General features: G+C 50.4%; 8 protein-coding genes across 8 annotated transcripts; 5 read left to right on the forward strand and 3 right to left on the reverse strand.

The window, feature by feature from the left end:
- Positions 1-193: 193 nt before the first annotated feature.
- FMAN_07642 (putative peroxisomal protein POX18) lies at positions 194-751 on the forward strand (the record flags this gene model as incomplete). The annotated part of the gene is made up of 3 exons (XM_041831291.1): positions 194-209; positions 321-521; positions 588-751. 3 exons carry the CDS (start codon positions 194-196, stop codon positions 749-751), a joined length of 381 nt encoding a protein of 126 aa, XP_041681868.1.
- A 215-nt stretch (positions 752-966) lies between these two features.
- FMAN_07643 (putative FMN-dependent 2-nitropropane dioxygenase) lies at positions 967-2298 on the reverse strand (the record flags this gene model as incomplete). The annotated part of the gene is made up of 6 exons (XM_041831292.1): positions 967-1075; positions 1123-1302; positions 1354-1439; positions 1489-1517; positions 1576-2112; positions 2175-2298. The coding sequence occupies 6 exons, from the start codon at positions 2296-2298 to the stop codon at positions 967-969; spliced, it is 1065 nt and encodes a 354-aa protein (XP_041681869.1).
- A 301-nt stretch (positions 2299-2599) lies between these two features.
- Positions 2600-3792, reverse strand: FMAN_07644 (putative potassium channel beta subunit protein; the record flags this gene model as incomplete). The annotated part of the gene is made up of 4 exons (XM_041831293.1): positions 2600-3166; positions 3225-3425; positions 3494-3648; positions 3702-3792. 4 exons carry the CDS (start codon positions 3790-3792, stop codon positions 2600-2602), a joined length of 1014 nt encoding a protein of 337 aa, XP_041681870.1.
- Positions 3793-8345: 4553 nt separating this feature from the next.
- FMAN_07645 (putative casein kinase I cki2) lies at positions 8346-9827 on the forward strand (the record flags this gene model as incomplete). Its single annotated transcript, XM_041831294.1, has 3 exons — positions 8346-8474; positions 8541-8610; positions 8665-9827. The coding sequence occupies 3 exons, from the start codon at positions 8346-8348 to the stop codon at positions 9825-9827; spliced, it is 1362 nt and encodes a 453-aa protein (XP_041681871.1).
- Positions 9828-10885: 1058 nt separating this feature from the next.
- Positions 10886-11679, reverse strand: FMAN_16115 (uncharacterized protein; the record flags this gene model as incomplete). Its single annotated transcript, XM_041831295.1, has 3 exons — positions 10886-11035; positions 11096-11401; positions 11476-11679. 3 exons carry the CDS (start codon positions 11677-11679, stop codon positions 10886-10888), a joined length of 660 nt encoding a protein of 219 aa, XP_041681872.1.
- Positions 11680-12225: 546 nt separating this feature from the next.
- FMAN_07646 (putative SWR1-complex protein 4) lies at positions 12226-14106 on the forward strand (the record flags this gene model as incomplete). Its single annotated transcript, XM_041831296.1, has 1 exon — positions 12226-14106. One exon carries the CDS (start codon positions 12226-12228, stop codon positions 14104-14106), a length of 1881 nt encoding a protein of 626 aa, XP_041681873.1.
- A 3915-nt stretch (positions 14107-18021) lies between these two features.
- FMAN_07647 (uncharacterized protein) lies at positions 18022-18492 on the forward strand (the record flags this gene model as incomplete). Its single annotated transcript, XM_041831297.1, has 2 exons — positions 18022-18241; positions 18359-18492. 2 exons carry the CDS (start codon positions 18022-18024, stop codon positions 18490-18492), a joined length of 354 nt encoding a protein of 117 aa, XP_041681874.1.
- Positions 18493-22996: 4504 nt separating this feature from the next.
- FMAN_07648 (uncharacterized protein) lies at positions 22997-24972 on the forward strand (the record flags this gene model as incomplete). Its single annotated transcript, XM_041831299.1, has 3 exons — positions 22997-23621; positions 23672-24852; positions 24907-24972. 3 exons carry the CDS (start codon positions 22997-22999, stop codon positions 24970-24972), a joined length of 1872 nt encoding a protein of 623 aa, XP_041681875.1.
- Positions 24973-25070: the final 98 nt, after the last annotated feature.

Below are 25070 nucleotides of genomic sequence, written 5' to 3' on the forward strand. Positions count from 1 at the left end.
TAACGTTGCAGCGCGCCCCCAGATTCTTTGCAAACTTCAATCCATCCACGACTATCTGTCGCGTTTAAAAACCTCGGTCGAGTCCCCCACGATTTCCTCGTTTTTTCTTCCTACCTGGCCACTAGTTTCCTCTATCTCTTTCCATACGGTAATCTCCTGTAAATCTATCCAAACCAAACCTTTAATCGCAGCCATGTCTCTCAAGAACGGTACGTCAGGACAAGCCACCCCATCAAGATCAGCGTTCCGGGAACACAAGCTGCTCCCTCTTCCCCAGCTCCTCGCCCTGAAGACCACGGGAAACTGACTGCCAGCCACAGACAAGTTCCCCGCCTCAGCCGCCTTCGACGCCATCCAAGCGGCTATCAACGCCAGCGATGCCGATCGCAAGGACGCCATCAAGCAGGGCAATGGCGTCTACGCCTTCACCCTCAAGAACGCGAGCGGTGATGAGGCCAGCTGGCACATCGACCTCAAGGAAACCGGCAAGGTCGGAACTGGCACCGGCGCAAAGCCTGATGGTACGTCGCGACTCTGGCGCGCTCCGGCGCACTCGGCACATACATGACTGACCTAGATGCCTCCAGTCACACTCATCCTCTCCGAGGAGAACTTTGGCAAGCTCGTCGCTGGCAAGGCCAACGCTCAGCGTCTCTTCATGGGCGGCAAGCTCAAGATTAAGGGCAACGTTATGAAGGCGACCAAGCTTGACCCTGTGCTTAAGAAAGCCCAGGACAAGGCCAAGCTGTAGATGAAGCGTGCTTTTCTGACGTCTGGATAGCATTTTTATTTCTTTTTGTATGATATCAACTTGCTTGTCACTAATCGCTCCATGCCACCTGGATGCGAACGTATAGAGGAGTATTTGCGTCAGTGTCAATTTATCATTTTATACACTGAGACAACCCATATGTCCTCGATTGTCTTGATGGTTCGGCGGCAAAGATCCCCTTCCAAGTCCATGTACTAAACGAAACCGGCCGCTCTTTGGAGCTCACGCCGAGCCTGTTCGCGTACTTCACGAACCATCTCTCCTGTAGGCTGGACCTTGTGGATAAGCCCAACACCAGTTCCCCTGCTCATCTTAGTTTAAACACACTTTGCAAGGCACAGACTACTCACGCCCAGGTATTAACGAGATAACGAGCCTCCTCCTCTGAGTAATCTTCTTTGAGGCTCCGTTGACATTCTTCCAGGCTTGCTCCCGCGAGGAACTTCTCATGGACAGGGCCAACAATAGCACGTCCGTCGTAGAGGGGCCCCCAAAGAGGACTGTTGACTATTCTGTCATTGAACGTGGACCTGAATCATGTCAACCATAGGCTAGTTCCCTGGGTCAGAGCGTAACCATACTTAAAAGTTGACACGCCACCATCCACAGCCTCAAGGACTTTCTTCTTTCGTATCTCAGGATAGTTTGATTCGGGCGCAATAGTGAACTGCAAATTAGCCTGAGAGGCAACACGAACCGGCTCAGCTCTCACTTACTTTTGTCCCCATAACAACACCCTCGGCACCTATATCTCATCAGTCTGTCTCTCTAAACAAACCATGGTGTCAACTAATGGTACTCACCTAGAGCCAATGCTCCTGCAACACCCCGCCCATCTGCAATACCTCCTGCAGCCACAATGCTAATTGGTCGGTCAGGAAACTCTCTATCCAGCATATCTCTAACTTCAGGTACCAAGCTCACAATGCCGGACCCTTGACGAAACTGGTGGCCTCCAGCATCTACACCCTGAGTCACGAGCACATCGGCACCGTCTTGTACTGCCTCTCTCGCTGCAGCAACATTGCCGACCTGGACAAACACAATCGGGGGATGACTCAGAGCCTTGAGGCTAGAGATTATCTTGCTATGAGGCCTAAGGTCTCCATCTGGAGCAAACAGCCATATTGCCGCAGGACGATACTTGGCTATGAGAGGCAGAGCCGTCTCCTCAAAGTAGCTCAAGGAGCTATGACTTGTTATGAAGCTAGCCCCGACACGGAGTGGCCCATCAGAGGGCTGATCGGCTTCGAGAAGTTGGCGGACTTCATCAAAATGGCCAATAAGTCTATTAATGTGCTCCGAGTTTGGTTCGATGTATGCCAGCGAGGGGAGAAATCCTGTCGTCGAATGTCAGGCTAGCTTAGAATGGTATGAATCACGTATTTTGGAGTGAGAATACCAAGGCCCCCAGCTCTTGTAACCTCAGCCGCCATGAGAGGCGTAGCAATGCCGAGCATGGGCGCATTGCTGATGAGGGGACTCTTCGCCCAAGGGACACGGTTGAGAAGCTGTGAAGAGCTCATTTCGACAATCCGATACGGTGATATAAACTCGAGCTTTCAGATTCGGTGACAATTGGGTTATGTACACGGAGGGTTCCAGCTACAACTCATCCTCAGCAGAGAACCGAGATGTAACCTCGGCTGACGCTGATTTGTCATATCCCGTGAGTTGGTATTGTTTGATCTCTTTGCCGTTACGTACGTACATACATGAAAAGATAGACTCGGCCGAGATTTAATCATTTCTTATGAGCAATAATATGTTCCCCAATTTGTGAGTACGGCCATCGCGTGTACTACCGCCATGGCGAAGTCGAATTATCTAATACCGCTCCACAACCTCAGGTGGTTTGTTGTTGAGAATCATATCAATCTCCTTCAAAATCTCCGGTGTCAACTTTTTGACAACAGCCACAGCTCTGACGTTCTCATACACCTGCTCAGGACTGCTAGCACCCATTATAGCAGAGCTGACATTCTTATTGCTTAGTACCCAGGCCAAGGCGAGTTGACTCTGTTTGAGACCAAGTCTGTCCGCAATAGGCTTCAGTTGGTTGACCTGCTCAATGATAGCCATCCAGGTATCTTTCCCTGTTTGCTTCCAGAAACCATTGACCCACTTGATCTCTTCGTTGGCGAAGCGAGAGTCACCAGGAATGCCGTCACTGTATTTTCCAGACAGGATACCTTGACGCATGGGTGAGAATACAGTCAGACCGAGACCAACTTCACGATACAAGTGGGCATATTCCTGCTCTACCTTGACTCGATCCAGCATGTTATAAGCGGGTTGCTCCATAATTGGGCCTATCAGACCCAGTTTGTCTGCATATCGCCACGCCTGTGCGATCTCATCGGCATTCCACATCGAAGTTCCCCAGTAGAACGCCTGTCAGCTAAGTCAGTCCGCGAGATACAGCCACCGCAGGTGAAATGGTCGGGTTTACCTTTCCTTGATCTATAATGTGATTGAACGCACGAACGATCTCTTCCATGGGCGTTCGACGATCAGGCCTGTGCGCGTAAATGAGATCGACATAATCGAGATCCAACCGCTTGAGAGCACCGTTAATCCCCTCGACAATGTGCTTTCTCGAAAGTCCCTTGTTGTTGACGGGGTTGTCTCCAAAGGCGCCTCCCCAGTAGAGCTATATGGGATTTCTTAGCATCGTTACATGATGAACCGTGCATCTATGGCACAAGTATGGCGGGTTACCTTAGTAGAGACTACCAGATCATTTCGTTTCCAACCGAACTTCTTGATAGCCTCGCCCATGACAATCTCGGATTCACCATTGGAGTATTCTTCGGCACAGTCAAAGAAGTTGACACCGCAGTCATAGGCGGCCTTCATGCATTCAAAGGTGCGTTCTGTAGAGCTAGTCAGTCGTTATCTCCTTGAGTCTGTCCCTTTCGATACTAACCTTTATCGATGTGGCCACCATATGTCAGCCATCCTCCGAGAGAGATTGCAGACACCTGAAGACCTGAGCGGCCCAGGAAGCGATACTCCATCTCGGGGATGTCTTCTGGCTTAGCCATTGCCGTGACCATGACTCGATGGTTAGGCTCTAAAGGGAAGGGCTTGTTGTGGTATAAAGTGATAGTGCTGCAGTTTTCTGTGTCAGTGCAAGCTCACATTGTCTTTGGCGGGATTTAGACCTTTTTGTCATGTCATCAGTAATCAAGCTACAACCCTTTGAGGTAGACCGATAATTACTACCGAGTGTCCTTCCTATTTCTGACAGTTGTCTCACGCGGGGTATCCTTCACTATGGGTTCTTTTTGATGGTTGATTGTGAACTCGATTCCAGAGAGTTGGAGCCAATACCTCGAACCATGTGACAACAAACAACACACACAGCATTTCCTCTCAACAATCGAGACTACTGATGGATGATCTAATCCTTTTAACAATACATATATTAGCTCCTTATAACGTTAGGCGTCGCTGTTTTCTCACGTCAATCAACCAGTACTCACCCTAGTTACCCTGTACCGCTAAAATACCTCACATTATCACGACGGCAATAGACATGCTCTGCTACTAATGTATTGGCAGCCGAAAATCTACCCAGTGGCTTGGGCATTGGCATAGAACGGAGTTTAACACATCCGAAATACGTGGTCTAGAACCTGATGCCAGACCAAATGTTATTTCGTGAAACCAAGCTCTTACATGACAAGTTGAGAGCTTCCACTAAACTTCATGGATTGACTCGGCAATACCACGAACCGAGGCCACATCCATGGTCATGCTTTGACTCGATGGCATTGATCGATCAGACAGACGATACAGTTTATGGCATACGAATGCCTCGAGCACACCTAAAGTGACCACGGAAATCAAGCAAATAAAGATTTGTACTGTCAAGAATGAATGAATTTACCATTTCGAGATTGTCATCAGCTAATCTTGAGCTGAAAGTACGAACGAGAGTGAACATCTAGCTTCTAATTGGATCAAACCGAATTTATACTTGTCTTGTTAGCGCTAGGCTGGCATTTCGGAGATTTCGCAGGGAAGAGGAAACCAAATCTCCGAGTGACGAGTGACACGCCTGTTTCTCGCGGAGAGAGGAAGACAATAATTAGATCGCTGGAAACAAAGAACATCACATATGACGAGAGTCTCAATTTCAAAACCCAGATTCTGCCTTCTGGGTGGAATGCCAACGCCACACAGAGTACTTAGGACCTAGTTTGGCATTCAAACATCAGTAGGTAGGCATGAAGTACTTACTGACGTCGTGACACTGACCAGGCAACGGCTTCAAGAGGCGAACCCAGCTTCAAGCACGTAACACGATGTGGTTCATGTTGCGGTCCGCAAGCTGGCAAACTGGCCATGTTACGATGTAGCATGCCATCTGCCCAAACATAGCAAGAGTATCTGGTTAGTTGAAATCACAAGTCAAGGCGACGAAGAGGGCATTCCCGCTGAAGTTTCACGTAAAGCAGTTGTGACTAGAACATAATTCACTCGACTGAGCGCCCAAGGGGTCATTGAAGGAGCTCGGTGTGGCAAAAATTTACGCGTGCAGCGATTGTGTGCTGGCAACTGTGGCGAGTGTTGACTCGTAAGGAACCTGCAATTACTGAAAAATTACGGAGTACGGATACAGCTGACAGAAGACAACAGCTCGATAGCGCAACAAGGGGCACACAACACAGGAGGAAAGAAATGTGGATGTAATTATGTTGAGATCCGAGTTGACGAGGACAGGTCGACAGGGCATAACAAGGGAAGAATTAGAGCCGCTTCTAGCGGCGACCCCTGGTCAAGATATCTCTCTTCTGGGCCAGTTGCTCTACTGGGACTGGGGTAGCTTAGCAAACCTGCATTATGTATCCATGTTTTGTGGTGACTTATTGGATAGGTTAGTAGGTAACTATTTAATCTCACGGTTGAGACGGGCTTGCTCGAGAATCACGTGGTAGGACGGGGACACAAAGCCCAGAGCACCAATTCACTGCAGAATGCCCCAAAAATACATTGCATACAAAATCCATTGCTTCGTATACGATAAATGAAGTGAGGCAAAGAAGACTGGAAATAAGGATTGGAATTTGGACCGGATGGATGGGCAACGGAACTATTCCACCATGAGCCAAGTGCCATGGGTCAGCCTAGTGATGGACGGGCGCTAGCAACGTCTGAACTCTTGGTGTGGCTTGTTGCGTCCCGTCATGGATGCATGCTTTTCTTTAAAATGTACACTAACAATACCCTTTGGCAGGGAGAATGGTCGAATGAATCGCTAGACTGGACTGTAATAGCAGGAGGGAAGAATCTCAAACGAACGACCGACTCCGAAGCTTGAACCTTGATATCCACTACCTAGGCACATAGTCGAGGATGTCGGATCTTGCGGTCAAGGGCATTAGTAGAAGCGCGGCATTTTGTTGATGCGATGCTACGATGAGTGTTGTACATACACGACATAGTGCCAAGCACACACGTAGAAGCACATGTCCATATGTATGTACGCATACACAAGGATGCACAAGCTCCCCATGCACAAGTCGTCGATCTATTTGCTATCTGACCATGCTCGAAATTGGACTTCGTTTATTGACCGGCTGCAGGGTCTTGAGTGACAAAGGCCAGAAGCAGTTTCTCGCCGACAAGAACCTTGAATCTCAACATCCAAACCCATGTCGATAAATCACAGACCAGATGGAGGGCCAATGTTAAAGCAAGGTACCGGGCAGTACCTGACCCGAGGCTGGGAAATTGCCCTTGGGCCAAGGTAGAGTTTTGTACCCCGGCTCTGCCGTTGGGGCATCCCGAGTACTCCACTGTCTAGTGGCCAGCGCCGAGTCAAGTCCTTTCATTCATTCTCCTGCAAGAGCACAGACGGACGCCCGGAGCGGTAGGGAGTTGTACGGGACGAATGTCGTGATGATACACATTGCAAGGCCTTTGTTGTTCCAAGAGCGGACGGTGTAAATGATTCGGTGACCAGTCCTCAAGACATCTCTATCAAGGCCTCATTGAAGCATCTGCTTCAGAAGTGAAGACGCATGAGCTTGAACAACTACTCACCGACATCTTGACGTCGACGGCTGCGTGTCATTCCCATTGGCATTGTGCAGGTCTTCAAGGCGCCGCTGGCAATAGACTTTTCATGCCTATTGTCTCTTGACCTGCGACTCGAGGTAGGATTGGATGCGACTATCGTTGCTTTTCCTTGCTTGGGAGCGAAACAATACCATTGACTCAAGGGAAGGGAACTAGAGCTGCAAGAGACACTCGTGGGAAGGGTTAGTTGCTTTAGACAACTCCCAAATCAAGCCGCAATGCACAGTGTTATTCAGTACCTACTTTTAAAGAGTTGAAGGATAATACCTACCTATGTATATCTTCTACTCTATGATCCTTGAGTTTTATATGGGCTGGAGCCCAGACGATGCTCACAGTGCTGAACCTTGAGCCTTAAACAACGGACACTCCTTACCTACTGAATCCGGCTGGTCTTGGTCTGGCCTAGACCCTCTGGAAGTCGGGGCTGGCAGCCAAATTGATTGTCGACTCCTGGTTGGCGAATGCTTTCAGGCCCCTTCGCTTGTTTCTGTAGCGTTTCCATGCCTGTGGCTGGGGGCCGGGGGTTCCCTAGCAGTGGAGTTGTCGCTGATTTCTTTGAGGTGAGGTGCCTGGGCTAGCCCGGCCTGGCGTTGGATTGGATGGCCGGGGCTTCTCGTTGGCTCAGGTCAGGTCCAGTCCGCGCTTGGGGCCTGGGGGCAGGTGCTTCTACTCTCTCCCCGTCCCAGTCCCATCTCTTGCTTCTCTTCCCCTTTCTCAAACTTGATCTCCCCATCAACGTTACCGACATCGCCTTCGATCTCTCTTGGGGCTTTCCCCTTCGACCGCCTTTCCTTTCGACTGGAATCGATCGCCTCTGAGCTGCCTGATTCTATTCTTTTTTGGCATCTCTTCTTTTAATTGAGGTGAGTCAATTTGATTTTGACTTCGATTTACTGGAGGTGGTCTGTTCAGCGTTGTTGTGGTTCCTCCGACAGGGAGACAGCTCCCGAGCCGTGGATATCGGGTTGGTTGCAGCAGTTTGCCAATTCTTTCTGGCCAAACCGTTGCATTCCAGCTCTTTCAGCATACCTACAGAGTATGCAACGCTTCATCGGCCTCATTTCTTATACATTGCGTCTAAAAGGATCTTCTCGGCGGCGCCTTTAGGAGGGTTCTACTGCGGCTGGCGGCTGTGCCCTTGGACTGGAGGTGTCTATTTTACCGCGCCTCCAATCAACATCCCAGTACCTTGCCAACAGGACTGCCCAACTTGGTCAATTCATCGCCTCATCCTTCAGTCGCCCAACCGCGAGCAGCGCCACAGCTTCAGTTTCTTTTCCTTCATTCACTCGCGTGCATGCTGCATCGCCATCATTCAGTTTCATCAAAACTAACTCCTGCGTCGCGCCCCTTAGGCATCGTTCTATTGCACCAGTTTCGACATTCAGCACGAGTTACGCCCTTATCAAAACGACCGACCCTCCTGCATCAGTCTCGATATATTTGCAACGGTGGTCCCCTGACTGCCTTCGCCGCCTAAATGGCTTCGTCATCATCCAACGTGGTCGGTGTTCACTACCGAGTTGGCAAGAAAATTGGAGAGGGATCTTTTGGTGTTATTTTTGAAGGCACCAATTTACTCAACAATCAACAAGTTGCTATCAAGTTTGTTAGTACAGCAGTAGCCCGGCGTTTCTGCGCTGCCATGGTGTTGGCTTTTCTGACATTGCATTAGGAACCTCGCAAGAGTGATGCCCCCCAACTGCGAGATGAGTACCGGACTTATAAGATCCTTGTGGGCTGCCGTGAGAAGACCCGTTCCAAAACAAAGCAGTTCGCATGTGCTAATACAGATTCAGCTGGTATTCCAAATGTTTACTACTTCGGCCAGGAGGGTCTCCACAATATTCTCGTGATCGACTTACTCGGTCCTTCCCTCGAGGATCTTTTTGATCACTGTGGCCGAAGGTTCTCCATCAAGACGGTTGTCATGGTTGCCAAGCAAATGCTTTCGAGGGTTCAGACGATTCACGAGAAGAATCTCATTTACCGCGATATCAAGCCCGACAACTTCCTCATTGGCCGCCCTGGCACCAAAGCTTCTAGCGTGATTCATGTGGTTGACTTCGGCATGGCCAAACAGTACCGTGACCCGAAGACGAAGCAACATATCCCATACCGCGAGCGAAAGTCCCTTTCCGGAACTGCACGATACATGAGTATCAATACCCATCTTGGCCGTGAGCAGTCCCGCCGAGACGATCTCGAAGCTCTTGGTCATGTCTTCTTGTACTTTCTTCGAGGTGGTCTTCCTTGGCAGGGATTGAAGGCGGCCACCAACAAGCAGAAATATGAGAAGATTGGTGAGAAGAAGCAGACAACTGCTATCAAGGATCTCTGTGAGGGTTTCCCTGAGGAATTCTCTAAATATTTGACGTATGTCCGAAATCTTGGCTTTGAGGATACTCCTGACTACGATTACCTCCGGGAGCTCTTCACACAGGCTCTCAAGAACACTGGCGAGGTTGAGGATGGCGAGTATGACTGGATGAAAATTTCGAAGGATTCGGGAAAGGGATGGGATTCGAAGAACCACAGCGGCGCGTACCTCCACAACCCCAATGTGCGGCCTGGCCCCTCTCAGATGGAGCTGCACAGCGGCCACCGTCCCGGGAATACCACCTCTCACCAACAAGCACAAAACCTTACTGTCGGCCGTTTAAACGCCGCGCAACCCCCTCCTCCGTCTCCGATCAAGCAGATGGGCAAGCAGAGAGATCGGCCAAGCGCCCCCGGCGCCTTGTCAGCGCAGAGGGGGAGCGGGGTTGGGGGTCTTCGGGACATGGCCACGCCCACTGGCTCGACCCAGGCTCAGTTCCAGAACAGTGCCCAGAACCTGCCTCAGCAGCCGAGGACGTCCCAGCAAGGCCAGGCGACTCAAGCCGCCCAGGCTAGTGGCCAACAGGCCAATCCTCAGCCCAGTGGCTTCCAGAAGTTGATGAAGACCCTATGCTGTGGGTAAGCCTATTCTGGTATACAGCTAAGAATTTTCTTTGTTTCTTCATTGCTGCGGCGTTGTGCATCAGGATCTGTATTATGTCGACAGACTCCGGTTCAAGAGGATTACCCGATTTATTCAGAACCGGGTCGCGGTTGATGGTTGAATTGCTCAATTCAAGCTCAGTCCAGTTTATAGATGGATGAGGTGGTGGATGCATAGGCATAGTAGAGCTCACCTCGACCGAGTTGGTTCGAGTCACAAACGAAGTCTAGGTCTTTCGCCCATGCATCTTGGTCACCTTCAGAAGCGCTCTGTTTTCGAACACGAACCCATCATCTCGGCATTATAGAGCCTTTGGCCGCCTACGAACCGTTCTTGGCAGTCGATATACTTGCATGACACTCCTTGGAGCGGAAGCAGATCTCGTTTGGGACTACGGCGGAGGGCACTCCTTTCTCTTGTCTGACAAACCATTACGAAATATACTAAAACCACGTTTAATCTTCAGCGCAGCGCAGCAAGGCGCAAGGAGACGGTGCAGGGCAGCATTTTTGGGTTTGTTTGGGTTGTTTCTTCTCTTTTTTCTTATGACGCTGTCCATAATAACTTTGTGTAATCGCACACGAGACGAAAGCCATTGCCGATGTGCCTGAGGGCACCCAGTCTTGCCTGGTGTAGATGGAGAGATCAGCTAGCGTGGGGATGAGTTTGAGGTTTACAGGCTTGGTGATTTGTTGTGAAACGAAGATAGAGCACTATAGGGAGTTCTCGTTCTTTTGGCAATTTTATAATGGGAAAAGAAAAAGGCGTCGCCATCTTTATCACAGTTCCTCAGCCACCCTTTCGAGTATGCATTTAAGTAAACGATATAGTGAACATCATCATGTGCATGTAACATTACACGGCCATCATCATTGGATGATGACCTCCCGCCGCAGCTTGAAAGCCCAACGATCTCTTTTATCCTTTTCTGGTACGCAATCCATCGACACCCAACCCAATAAACAACATATTGACTGTTTCTGGACTCCTGAAGTCGGAGATTCAACTCGCAAACAAAAAATGATCGACCAATCACTCTAGGTGAGCTTCTGCTTGATGAAGAATGACCGAAGGTGCGAAAGCTGCCAGGTGCAGGTGATGCCAAGCACGATGAGCTGGATAATGATCCATCGAATGACACGGGCGTTTGTAGACTCGGATTGATCTCTGAACTCGGCCTCTCGTTCCTGTGCACACATAGTCAGCTTTCTGGTCTCATAAAAAGACATGTTTCCGGTGGCACATACACGCTGGAATACTTGTTCTCTGCGGATATCAGCAAGACGAGCGTTGAGGTCCTTGACACGTGATGTGATATCCTGGATCTTTCCCTTATCGCTGCTCTCGATTTGGTTGGTCTCACCAATGACCAAGTCGAGAGTCAACTTGATGCCGCCATTGGGGTTCTTGGCGGAGAGCCACGAAGTGCGGCCAGAGCTGGACGAAGGGGTGAAGCAGATCTTGTGGTCGCCAGCATCAGCGGCGGAGAAGGTAAAGCGGCCAGAAGCAGCGCCGCGCTGAGAAACGACACGGTGATCGTTATCGAATATTTCCTGTCACCTATTCTTAGTAAAAGCCCGAGAGACAGTGCAATATGCTTGTGGACAGCTGTCCATGAAAAACATACGTCGACGTTGATGTAGATGCTGATACCGTCATGCTTTACCCAAGCTGATACTCGGTCATCCCACTCCTCAGCAGTGTAATGTCCAACGACAAGTGTATCCTTGGGCAACTCCTCGTAGAAACATCTGGGGGTTGTGCCGTCGATGAAGAAGTGCAGCGCATTCGCAGCGGCGCCGAGCGACAGGAGAGGAAGTAGGAATTTCATAATGGCGACAGCTACAGCACTGATGTCCTTGAGGAATTGCACGGGTCGTTGATTGGTAGACACTTGAAGGAAAGCGTCGTTGATGGGAATAAAGAACGATCTGATAATGTGACAAAGTCCAATGCTTGAAGTTGTTGTAACTGGTTCCCCCTTTGGCTCTGGCTTCGACGTTGGCGCCCGCGAAGCTGCCACGTTCAATGATCGGCTTTGGGCCAGGGGTGATCTAGCACTGTCACGTGCCGATAACTCAACCCGTTCCAGGCAAAGATGGCGCTTGCTACCATGTAATCCCCAGCAGTTACTCCGTGCTCCGAACTAATTCAAGTCAACCCCAAATTTTCAGACGCGTCAACCAGCATCAGCGGTTCGATCTCAACGAAGAGCATCAATAAACGAAATACGGACTGATGAATCATTGTTAGGAGTGGACCCCGTGCTTGAATTTGATGACATTGGTGATGGAAGCTCGAATTTAACGGATTATTGGATCAGTTACACTTGTCCTTCTTGCTTTTCGACAACCTACGTCCAAGACAAACCTCCACGATGACCTCTTCCGACGTTCGCGATGTGCTAAACCTGGGTGATGGCGTATCAGGTCTGAGGCCGAGCAAGAAGCAAAAGATTGCTACACCAAGACCAAACTTGAAGGGTTTGGCTCGTGAGGTACACAATCTGGGGGGCGACAACCCCATTGCTATTGTCCCCGAAGCTATACATTTCAAGAAGCGACGCTTTGCAAGCCGCAAGCCTGCAGCGAGATGGGAGATGCGATCGTTCAAAAACTCGGCGCGTACCGATTCAGATTTCACTTTGCGGCACTGGAGGAGGAAGGATGAGAAGCAAGATGATAGTGACGTATCACCAGAACAAACGAGTCAAGGAGAACAGCCACAACTACTCAGAGATGGAACGGAGAACTCTGCGTTTGCAAAATACAACGTGCAGGTTTCAGTCCCGCAGTACAGCGAAGATCAGTACCAGCAATCATTACAACACAATGACTGGACCAAGGAGGAAACGGATTATTTGCTCGAGTTGGCGCGCGACTTTGACCTTCGATGGCCTCTGATCTGGGATCGCTACGAATGGAACCCTCCCGCGACGAACGGAGAGGCTGATGCCGACGGCGATGAGAGCAAGGCCATCGTTCCAGCAACACGGCCACGTTCTCTGGAAGACCTCAAGGCAAGATACTACGAAGTTGCTTCCAAGATGATGGCAGCGCAAAAGCCTGTGCAGTACATGACGCAGCCCGAATTCTCTCTCCATGAACTCATGGCGCATTTCAATCCACAGCAAGAGAAATTAAGAAAGGAGTTTGCGCTCAACGCCTTGACCCGGTCACGCGAAGAAGCCCGTGAAGAGGAATCGCTATTGCTGGAAATTAAGCGCATTCTGGCACGTAGTGAGCGTTTCAACGAAGAGCGTCGCGAGTTGTATAATCGCCTCGATTATCCTCGAGCGGACACTGACATAAATGCCTTCAAATCTTCTGCTGGCTTGCAGAACCTCCTTCAGAACCTAATGACCGCCGACAAGTCCAAGAAGCGCAAGTCGTTGATGCCTGGCGATGGTACCAGCCCTTCTGGCACCGCACCACCGCAGACAGCGGCTGCTGCATCTTCGGCCGCTACCGCTGCCGCTGCGGCGCAAGAAGCTGGGAGGCGGGAAAGCACAGCTGCGTCCACGGGGCCTCGTGATTCTACTGGACCTGCCGCTACACCGACAGCTTCGAACAACAAAAAGGGTCAGCAACAGCAACAACAGGAGCGCCGTAAGCTCTCAACACAGGAGGAGCTACTGTACGGTGTGACACATCATGATCGATTGGGCTCTGGACCGACATTCCGAACCGAGAGAATCAATAAGCTGTTCTCACACAAGTCTCATCAACAACAGAACCGCATCACAAATGTTCTGAACGAACTGGACGTCCCTAACAAACTTGCCATGCCCACCGCGGCTACGACACATCAGTACGAACAGCTCCTTGCGGCTGTCAATAGTCTGCTTGATGCCCGCAAGGTATCGGACAAGCTTGATGCTGAGATCAAAGTTGAGCAGGCCAAAAAAGCAGAACGGGAAAAGGCTATGGCCCCCCCTGAATCTGAGTCTACAGTCGAAAAGGACAAGGCAGACCAGGACACAGGAACCGACAATGACTCAGAGGCAGGAGCCGCTACTGGAGCGACCGCCAGCAAAGCAGATGGCGACGTCACATCTGCACCTGGAGATACAAGCAAGGATATCTCAGAAATGACAGCCCCTACTATTGAGGCCTCAGACGCCTCGAGCAAGGAAACAGAACTGCTCAATGAAATCGACAAGAACGGGCGTCCTGGTAGCAGCGGTGCCGCGCACAAGAGAAGTGCCAGCGTTCTGAGTAGTGTCAGCGACAAGAGCAATAAAAGACAGAAGAAGTAGGGCAATGTACATGTATCCTCGAAGTACCACGGTACATGGCTCTACGCGCCAGTGACTTGCTGCACGCGACCTGCTGCAGGTAACGTCCCTGCAGGAACACAGGCACCTCTGCACCGACCTGATGGGTAGATCTGCCAGGGCCGGCAGTTGTTGGTTCGAGATATGTCAAACCATGGACAAGGGCTCCGGCGAAACAGGGTTGTACCTAATTTTGGATGTGTACCTGAGAAGGCAGAGGTCTAGAGGCCAGAACGTCATACAAACCATCCCTTCAACATATCTTTGCCACGGGGGGCCGCCGCCTGTGGAGCTAAGCCGTGTGACTGTTCAAGACATTGCATAACCCATAGTCCAGACGTGCCTCTTTTGAGGAAGAACCTGGGGTGTGGGCATATGGGCGTCTCGACCACGTGGGGGAGGAATGATACTGCATCAGCACATTGTGTTTGCAAACAAGTGCTCCTACAAAGGACGGACTTGAAACGGCCAGGGATCCGCGCCATTAAAGCATACTGCGAGGGATGCAATGAGCGCTAGGAAAACATGATAAACAGTAGGAATGAGGTTGTGTTGAAGAACATGCATCTCATCGGCGGCTACAGTGAGGCTGCATCCTAGTTTAGCAACATGCTCCTATAATTATAACTCCAGCTCCCTGGAAAGCGACCCGTGTCCCTGGTAAAAGATGACCCCTAGAGCAGATACGATACATGAACGACCAGGGCGTGTAGGCCATCTAATGCCTCGGTCCCGCATGACTTACATACGACTTGCTTGCCGTCGACCCTCGACTTGCCTAAACGGGCCCCGGAGCACCAATCGAGTGGCTCGGATCGACTGAGATGGTGCTGCCGCTCCTCTGCAACCTGGTTCTTTGGCGCCGGAGACAAGTAGATGATGATGATAGGGTGTGCCTCCTGAAAAGGAGAGTGTGCATGACCTCTAGATCACAGGAACCTCGTCGAACAAGGGCCAGCGCTTGTGAAAGATGAAGTCATCTCGGGCGAGACGCCCAGTATTATACTTGCATGCTGCATGTTGTGGTCGGCGTCTATGGTCCAAGAATAGACCCAACTCGTGGCATCCCAACCTGCAGGTATGATGATTCGCATCAAAGTATCTGATCTAAGATTAGATTGACCCTTGTTAAGCGCCAAGATCTTGGTGATTCTGGAAAACTGTGAGATAGGATGCGACGCAAGGCCGGCGCTTAGCTGGCGGCTAGCTGTGGACGCATGAAGCATTATTGGACACTGAGCACGTGGAGTTAGTGCAGAGTCGCTGTCGATGTATTTTTAGATGAAACAAGTGTTGTATAATTAGAAGCTCACTTGTCGGGATATCTTAAATGGTCCATGACTTGCTTCATGGTGTTGAGGCTCTTTGAGTGACGTCTTCAGCATCTATCTATATAACACATGATTGGCTGCTGTAATATGCTGGCTCCTCATGGTGCAGCCTGTCCTGGAAGCAGGGTCTCCGATAAGTACGGAAGACCCAGGCAATTTGAACATACCTATAGTTCAGAGGTACTATAGGGCTGATGTACGTGCCTCTGTACTCCTGATGGCGCTGGAGCACGCCCAGGTATCAAGTCGAGAAGAGACAAGAAGACCAAACAAGCATCAGCGTTTGTCCGAGGCCTCCACATCCTACTGAATGTCGGCTCGTTTCTCTATGCCGTTCCAACAGGGATAAATCGATGCATTTGGATATGAGGCGAGAACAGCATCACTTCATATGCACCGCCGCGGCACGATGCTATGGGGGACAACGCAGAAGACATTGTTCGGTGTACGATAATGGCAGAGTGGCATATTCCTAGATAAGGCATCGTAAAGGCCACATCCCATCCAACAAATCCATCGCTAGCAAACCATTCAAGGCTATCCATAAAGCTGGCAAAGCATTGCGTGAAAGAAGAATTTGGCTTCGCCTTGTTGGTCTTCCGGGATCTCATACATAAGGTAGTATGCCGTGGACTGTTTGCGGCTTGGCTTCACGTGTACACACACACAGTCACGCCACGCTTGATCATGATAGCTACTTCAATTGCACATCTTCCGTGGACGCCGGCGGTAATCTCGAGGATGTCTGTGCCATAATAACAACGCGCATAAGCACAAAGCGGAGAGACATCTTAAAACCAACAGCCAGGGTCGAGTTTCCTAAATTTTGACTCGAGCTCATGAGTGATCTCCTACTTGGGTACTGTTGATGGACTAAGATGCAACCCGGCAGTCGACTACACTTCGGCAGCCTTCAGAACCACCTTGGCAATGGGAACAGCCCCAGTGCTCGCTATGTTCCGTGCTGGTTACATAAAAAAGAGAACATGCCGCCCACAATGCTATTTTTCCAGTCACAGGTTGAGCATATTACCCGCAAGGGTAGTTTTCGGACCCGCTGACGGAGTTATTTTTGTCATGCAACGAATGCCCTTTGGCCTTATCGTGGTGATCAATCACTGGACCTCCGCATGTCGAGATGCTATTTGACTGTTACCAGCCTGCTCTGATCATGGATCAGATTGGCTGAATTACCTCGAAGCTGTTTCTCATCACGAGAGAAACTGCGTGAAAAGATGTGACCTGGAGTGAACACCTTGCTGCTTGTCGGAGGTTTGCCAAAACCCCCTGTCAATGGGATGAAGTAGGTGAGTGGAATACGCTGCCAGAATCAGCCCTCCGCTTCCCCGCGCTTTCGTTGTCGAAAGTTGCAGCACCGCTGTTGTGAGTGAGGTCGCAACGAACGCGGCGGTGTGCCTACGAGAACACAGAGTGCAGTAATATAGACCTGGCTATTACCTGCTTGGCCATGGGTTTGGAGATAAGAGGCGCTAAAATTCCATCATTCCGTTCTTGGGGCATTAGCTGTCTGCTGTGACAATTTTAGTCACGACGGGCCAGCCCCTTGTCTTCAATAATGGACCAATCACAGGTAGGAGGCGGCTTGTTTCCATCACAGTGAACAAGGAAGAGCTGATAGCGTCTCTAGCCATTGGCGGCACAGGAGTCAGAACGCACAATAGGTGAGTTAGACACTGCAGCTAGACTGAGGCGTGGCAAGCACTGATTTAGATCTGGCCCCAAGCGAAATGTGATGCATGCACCGAAAGGTCAGGCAGGAAGTTTAGCATTGTTGGTTAATGATGTTCTGCTGGCGGAGAGCAACAAAGACAAGAATAGGAACATCGGCAATCGATGAGCCAATCAAACTCTTCTATTCTGGGGCGTTATGCCGTTAACCATGACGTGAAATGTGACCGGGCATTCGAACTCAACTAACGGCACGCAGACATTGAAATGTGACAGAGTCCAGGGCCCATGCTGGCTCACCAGCTGAGACTGAGCATGATTTCCAAGAATGGGCTGTTTTGAGGGATGCATGCCGGTGCCCTTTTGCGCTTAAGATATTTTTGGTGCTGCTTTAGTTGGGCTGGAATCAAAGTTGCGTGGCCACTCATCGCTGACGGAACACGGGCGTACAATATCCGGCTGAGCAACTCTCTTAGACATTCAGGAAAGGCCCGAGTATCGAATAGGATCATGAGTGTTGGATGAGGCCGCCAAACAAGGGTGACCTCCTGCCTCCCCACACAAATGTATCAACTGTCGAAGTGATTTGAGCTAGATGCAGGACCAGCCTCAATTATGCCAGGAACGAGCTGGGATACGATACTGGCATATCCCATAATAAATACGTACCTTCGAGTTGTCATTTCGCGTCTCAGTAAGTAGATTATTTCATATGAAAAGCTCAATAAACTGTTTGGTTCGCGCATGTCATTCCCAAGCATCAATCGGCTCACACGGGTTGAGGGTGCCCAAACTCTCTGGGCCAAATCCTGGCACAGCCGCGGACGGCGGCGATTGTCCGCACGAGACAGGTCTTAGCGTGTTAGACGCGGCGTTAATGGTACTGTCTCGCCTAAGGTGCCTGGACGGCCACATCCTTGCAAATGCCCTGATCTGGTTCCCGATAGAAGCTGCTCATTGGCTATTGGGGCGAGGAGGCGCACAGTCCCGACACCACATCCGCCGACATGCGGTGGATGGTAGGATAAAGATTTGTGGTTGGCTCGGGAGACACAGTTCGCTTTTCGAAGCCGGTGTTGTTCAAAGTCCAGCGATGTGTAAGGCCTCTCTGATCTCTCGCCAGGCGAAAGTGGCCGTGAGAGAGGACAAACAAGTCCTCCACAGATTCAGGAGACTGGAAAGCCGTGATGTAGCGACAAACTTGACTTTTACAGTCACTGTATTGAAGCTGAAGTTCAGTTGGGCGAGAAGTGGAGTAGCATCTGGTGTGGTTGCCAGTGCCGCGGCAAGAGCGAACGGGGCGCCGATATTCTCCACCCAGCCGTGTCGCAGGGAAGGGGCCCGTTAGGTTAGGTTTCGATGGCTAACCTCAAGAGTATTAGCGTTGTTTCCCAGTTAGGTTGGCAGTTCGTCGTCGTTTTGAGACTGTACTGTACGAGAAAAGCAGGTGCCAGTTCCTCCTACCACGTAGGTAGTAGGAAGGAAATTTGTATACATCGAAATTCGCAAAAGGTTAACTTTCCTTGTGTTCTATAGATACTAGGTAGGTAATTTGGCTTAGCGAGAGCATAGTAGAACCAACTTAGTAAGATAGGGAGAAAGAAAGAATACCATACCAAACTTGACGACGAGAAATTGTTTACGAGTATTCTGCGTAATCTCCAGGCACAAGATGCGTACATTACTAACATATTGTATATGGCTTCATCAGAAATTCTACTTTTTCCCAGAAAAATACTCGAAGGTACAGTACTCATAGAGGTATCTCATACAATAGAACCTCGTCAAGAAAGCGAGATTACATCAATAGATAATCAATGATATGCGCTAAAGGACAGCTCCTGTGGGCACGAAGGATTTAGGAGGACAGCCAGCAGCTCTAGTTTGCTCGGTTAGGCTTGTTTGGAGAGTCGCGCGACTAGGTTGGCGTCAGTTACAGGATTACAGGAGTCGGACAGGGAGTTTTATCTTGCTAGGCTTGTATGCCTCCCTATTTCTGTCTGGAGTTGATCTCTTTGGAGGTATACAAGGGTCGCCCATTGGATCCGGGAGTATTACCCCAAGGGCGATCCTGGTGCGGGTACTGTACACGCTTGGGGCTGTTGCCGCGTAGGAAGCATCTTATTGGGCTGCTGTTATCGAGTCGTGCGTATCCTTTTGAGGTGAGGTCAAGTGCTTCTGTCAGAGATCGGCTGGCAGCGGATGGCATTCCTTGTTTTGAACTCAAGTTCTGGGGTTTGGCGGCGCCGCCGACAGTGTTATGGGTGGTGATGATGATAATGGAGCGGGAAGAAAAGCTTGTGAAAGGCACATCGCGAGGTGGAGTGTCATGCCAAGAGGCGTAAATTTAGGTGATTGATGTGCAGTGGCAGTGGATGGATGCTCGCGGCACAGTCTTCTGGTTGCTATCATTGTCGCGCGTGAGAGATAGACGAGATGACTCAGATAATTGAAACGACCAACAACTAATAACTACCTGGGGATAACTCTCAGAACGATAGATTCAAATGTCGAAGGACATGTAACAGTCATCTTTCATTTATGCCATGTGCTCTTGACTTTGTCTCGTCTAGTGCGCTTCAACAAATCGGCATTGCTTGTGTTAATGCTATTCTCGAGGTACGATATTGCGCTTTTCAAAGCCGCCCAACCTGAAGAAAGACCGCGGCAGAGCAACGCGCGGTGCGGTCCTTGATCCGCACCCGAGGGTGTCTGGCTAAACGCACAACGTACTACGTAGAGGAGCCTGTTAGCGGCCCTTGTCACTTGTCGACTCTAGTCTCTGGGCGGTCGAGGGCGGCGCCGTCGTCGCCCAGCCAGTCGCGCGGCCCATGGCGACAGTTGAAAAGCGCCCAGTGAAGTGTGAGCGCGCCAGAAGGATCAATAACGCAACAAGAGTGCAAGGCGTGAGAGTTGAGTTGATGAGATGTAAATGAATGGGCGGACTCTGGGGATGCTGAACGCTCTGCATACATGCAGGCGATACGCCAACGCAAGCGATAAATAATACCAGTCGCAGTGAAGAATAAAACAGGAAGTGCAAACAGAGTAGTTGATCGGAAATCACGGTGGTGTTTGAGGGCGGAGAGATTCCGTACTCAGGACTTTACATACTTTGTGTGTGTTGGTTGATACCTATGGATGAACAGACATAGAGTACGGGTCTGTCTCATCCAGGGTTATGGCTGGAGATGGTTTTCCAACATTTGGATCCATCATAAAAATCCCCATCTAATTCTGGGCGCCGGAAGCAATAATTGATTTACCAGGAGGATCGTCCTCGACCGGGTAGTGACGTGATATGCCCGATCAAAATTGGGGATAGTATTGCGTATCGGGCTGAATTCGAGGTTGAGAATGAGGTTGAGGTTGCTCAGACCCTTTAAAGCGAGCAGAGCCATTCCTCCACAACGAGACAGACCAGGGCACGCACTTTACCGTACTCTGCAGTTCCGGCGCAGGTACCTTTGGGGCAGTAGGTACTTGAGGTCTCACCTATAGACGAGGTACCCGATGCCGACCGCACCCAGTAGGCGAGTGACGCCGTGGGAAGCGCCACGCCACCGCGACTTCGGAGAAGTGCTCTTGCGCTTGAAAACTCAAGCACACAAAGAAGATATAGATGATTGGTGTTTTTCTTTATTTGTGTATTTATTTATTTTTAAAATTTTAAAGAATGGCTTTGTTGGTAGATACGAGTTTTACGATGTCTTGGCTAGAAATGAGAAGCACTGGCTGTCTGCCTCTCTCAGTCCACAATAGATCCTCATCCTGCTAGAGATCATGTTAGCCGCATCGAAACCTGCTCCATCGACTCATTTGGTAAAAGACCAACCTAGCCAACTGATGAGCCCTTGGATGTAGGATACTGCACATCACTGTCCATAGTTTTTAGCTCAAATGGCTGTTGGTATCTATCCTGCTATACGACCACCATCAAAGTCCATCAAAGTCCATCAATCACCAGCAGCACCACGAGGCAACAACACAAACACCAGCACCATCACTAACAAAAGGCTAACAATCCAATACATACACTACTACTACTACTACTACTACTACCAACCGCGCGCCCCGGCTACTGTAACTTAGCTTGCCCTCCCACGTCTCCTCCACTCTGCTTCATGGGTCCATTTCCACGTCCAAGGGTCCCCCCCTGGCCCCCAGTCTCCTGATTCACCCACCCCCTAATTAGTGAGGGTGAGGTGTGAGGATTCGAGGTGTGAGATGTTGTGCTTTTTCTTCTTACAGCGAAAGTTCTGTTTCGAGTCTCAAACTCCACAAGGCTCTCTCAAGTTACCTCACTGCACTTCAATTCACAATTCACATAACCTCAATTCGATTGAAGAGAGTCGACCTGTTATCCTCTTCTCTAGTGATGAACTAAACTAGTCGATCGATGTGGCTAACACGAGATGAAACAAGTTTGGGGTTCTGGTGTTACTCGAATCTATAGTAAACCTCTCTGTCTGTTTGTCCCTTGCTTGCCTGGCCATGCTTCCAAGACTGTCAGTCACCGTTTAATGTCCCTGTCATTGCCGCCGTCTCTCTTTAGCTTGACCTGACCTGACCTGACTTGACTTGACTTGACTTGACTTCGACTTGAGCCTGGCTTCTATTCTAGCTTTCGTCTCCTCGTGTTGCTGGCTCCTCTTTAGAGACCCTGCACTTCTCCCTCTCTATCATATCCTTCCCAGGTTCCCACACCCTCACTTCATCTTGGATCTCATTCTAATCTCGATCCTTCTCGTCCTTCTCCTCTTCCTTTTCCTCTTCCCCCTTCACCGTTCAGTCTTTTTTGACTTCGACACTTCCCTTCCCCTCCACCTAACTCCAAGGACCCCCCTCCCTCCCTCTCTCCTCTCCCGTCCCGCCAGGCCATCCCAGGCCTGACTGATCTGAGCTCCCCGCCACGAACACCCCCAGCCAGGCTTTTTTTCCTTCGCCGATTACAGACGCTCTTCAAGTGTTAATCGCGCGTCAAAAACCTACCGACGCCCCAAGCGCCGTGACTCTCGTCATTTCCAAACCTCAATCACCCGACTTTTCGCTACGGATACTCTTGGAGCAACTACGCCTTCAACTTTACCTATCTTTTATCTGCGAGCGCGCTTGTCGAAAAGGCTTTCAGGCCACTAACTTATCTCCATTGATTCACGCTCTTTTACTTTGGTTATAGCTGCCAAGTTCAATCTCGGTCTCAAGCCCAAATTCGAAAGAGAAATCAGTCTGGCTACTGTCTCATCTCGCCTTCTCTCTACGACCACTGCATCCAATCACCTTACCCAGATTCACCTTCTTTAACTTCCAATCTCAGCGTCATTCAATCCCAATCACAAATTACCTTACTTTCCGCCAAGCACGGCCTCAAATTTGGATCATAGAATTGTAACCGCAAGGACTGTCTGACTGTTGATCGATTTCCTTGTGTTGGTGGATATTCGACTGAGCCCATTCGCCTGAGCCTGCTGCTTTCTCCAAGGCCACTGCGCCACCCAGTTTGCTTCAGCTGTTCCGATCTCAGCGACATCATCATCATTAATCACCAGGCTCTTCAGTCAGTTACACATTGTTGAGCGAGTCCAGCCCCCAGCCTCGCGGCTTTCACGGCCACCTGCGGAACGTCCGGAGTGACTTCAATTGCGCCTCTTCTCCACGTTCTGGGGAAACTGCTCTGAGTCTGCAGGCTTCTAGGCTTGGCTGTGTGGCCTCTTGGCGTCCCCTACGACTCACTTGTTCCCTTGTGCTGTGCACCATCGGCGAGTCGGTCTATAATGTCAACTTTTACCGCCCTTAATGGGGGCTCACCCAGGACTACAGATCCGCCTACTGTGACGATAGAGAAGCCAGCCATGGATGAGCGCGCACTCAGCACATCGACATCTCAGCCTCCACCTACACCAGAAGTTTCATCAAATCAAATTCCCAGCCAAAGTTCGGATCGACCACCGTTTCAATCACCCAGTTATCCTGATGTAGAGGGGTCTCACAAGCGAAAGCGGTCTGATTCTGTTGAAATTCGTCGTGAGCATGCAGTGCATGCTCACACACCGGAATCCGCTCACCCTCATCACGAATCACGAGAGCCTTATGGAACTCCCTCAAGAGATTACCGCTCTTATGGCGAAGAGCACCGAGACAAAGAGTCTTGGTATTCTCACCAGGCACGCGATGAGCGAAGTTACGACTCACAGCAAAATTCGGCCACCACTCCTCATGGCCAAACAGAGGAGCAGATTGGTGATGCGCTTCGCAGGGCTACCGGTCAGATGGACCATAATGACTACTCAAATGCTAGTCCAGAAGGTGATGACCATTCCATGATATATGGTAGCCAATACGGATCCGAGCAGAGGCGTGACGGGGTCTTGCAGCATGACCCAAAAAAGAGAAAGAGGAACTTCAGTAACAGAACCAAGACGGGTTGCCTGACCTGTCGGAAGCGCAAGAAAAAGTGCGATGAGCAGAAGCCCGAGTGTAAGTTCTTTATATATAAGTTATTTGATCCATAACTGACAGTAAGGTAGGTGGAAACTGCCTTCGCGGAAGTTTTGTATGTGCAGGTTATCCACCTCAACGCGGGCCAGGATGGCAGAAGCCGGACAACAAGGCTCCTGCAGTTCCCCTTGAATCTAAGGACCCAACGTACATTCCCCCGGGAGCTTATGGGATGCCACAGCAAAGCCCTTACGGTAATCAACCTGTGAAGCGCGAATCCCTGCCACCTTATCGTGGCCAGGCTCTTCGCATAGACCCCCCACAAGGCCGCCCTTTGGTGACCGACGACGACCGGCCAACGGCATCAACACTGCCCAGCGCGTCTGTGGCCAGTCCCGAAAACAAACTCTCTGCTCTTCCTTATACTCCTGCAAACGTTTTCCCAACTCCAGTCAGCGCAAATCCTCAACCACCGCCACCCTTCGGAGAAAGGATGGCAAAGGAATACCAGCGTGTGCCTCCACTGCACGATCTCAGCAGGACGGAACCGGAGTCTGCCCATTTAGGGAACCAGCTTCCACAGATTAACATACTTCACCCGACAAGAACCAACAGTCCTGCTCCTCCCCCGCCGGCCCCGACATCAAATGCCCAAGTCGCTGCTCAGCTGGCTTTATCGCACTCGCAGTTCCCGCAGAGACGAACTCAAAAAGAGGAGATGTTGTCTGGGCGACATTACTATCCATTCGACAAGGAGCTTTGCTTGGAGCGTGAGCGTTGCTCTGCGGCTTGCTGGAGGTTCAACAACCTCACCACCCCCCCTACTAACGGTGTATCTCCCGAAGAGCGTGCTCGCCTATTCCTCGAAATTCTACAGCCTCGCGATCCCGTTCGAGTTTCTCCCACAGAGGCTTCCCCAGTCACCAATGTTGGCCGCGTCGGCAGGCATGTTGCTGTTGAGACACCCTTCATTTGCGATTACGGTTACAACATCACCATTGGCCATCACGTTGTCATTGGACGCAACTGCACGATCAATGATGTTTGCGAGGTCAAGATTGGCGACAACTGTGTTATTGGACCGAATGTCAGCATTTTCACGGCAGGACTCCCCATTGACCCTAAGAAACGCCAGGGTGGCCAGGGACCTCAGATGGGCAAGCCTATCACCATCGAGCAGGACTGCTGGATTGGCGGAGGTGCCATTATTCTTCCAGGGAGGACCATTGGCAAAGGCAGCACTGTTGGTGCCGGATCAATTGTCACCAAGGTAAGCTTACAAAGACAGGTCCATTGAAAAAAGGCGACAGCTAACTCATGGCAGGATGTTCCTCCTTTCACCATTGTAGCTGGAAACCCCGCGAGGGTCCTACGCGGCATCGCTTCTTAATGCTTATACTTGGCGTTGCCTGTTTTCTTTCTTTTTTCACCTTCAGACACGATACCCAGTGTATTCGCATGTGTAAAGTTGGCACTGTTGATGGCCAC

This window comes from Fusarium mangiferae (assembly GCF_900044065.1).
Source record: "Fusarium mangiferae strain MRC7560 genome assembly, contig: FMAN_scaffold005, whole genome shotgun sequence".
NCBI classification, from domain to species: domain Eukaryota; kingdom Fungi; phylum Ascomycota; class Sordariomycetes; order Hypocreales; family Nectriaceae; genus Fusarium; species Fusarium mangiferae.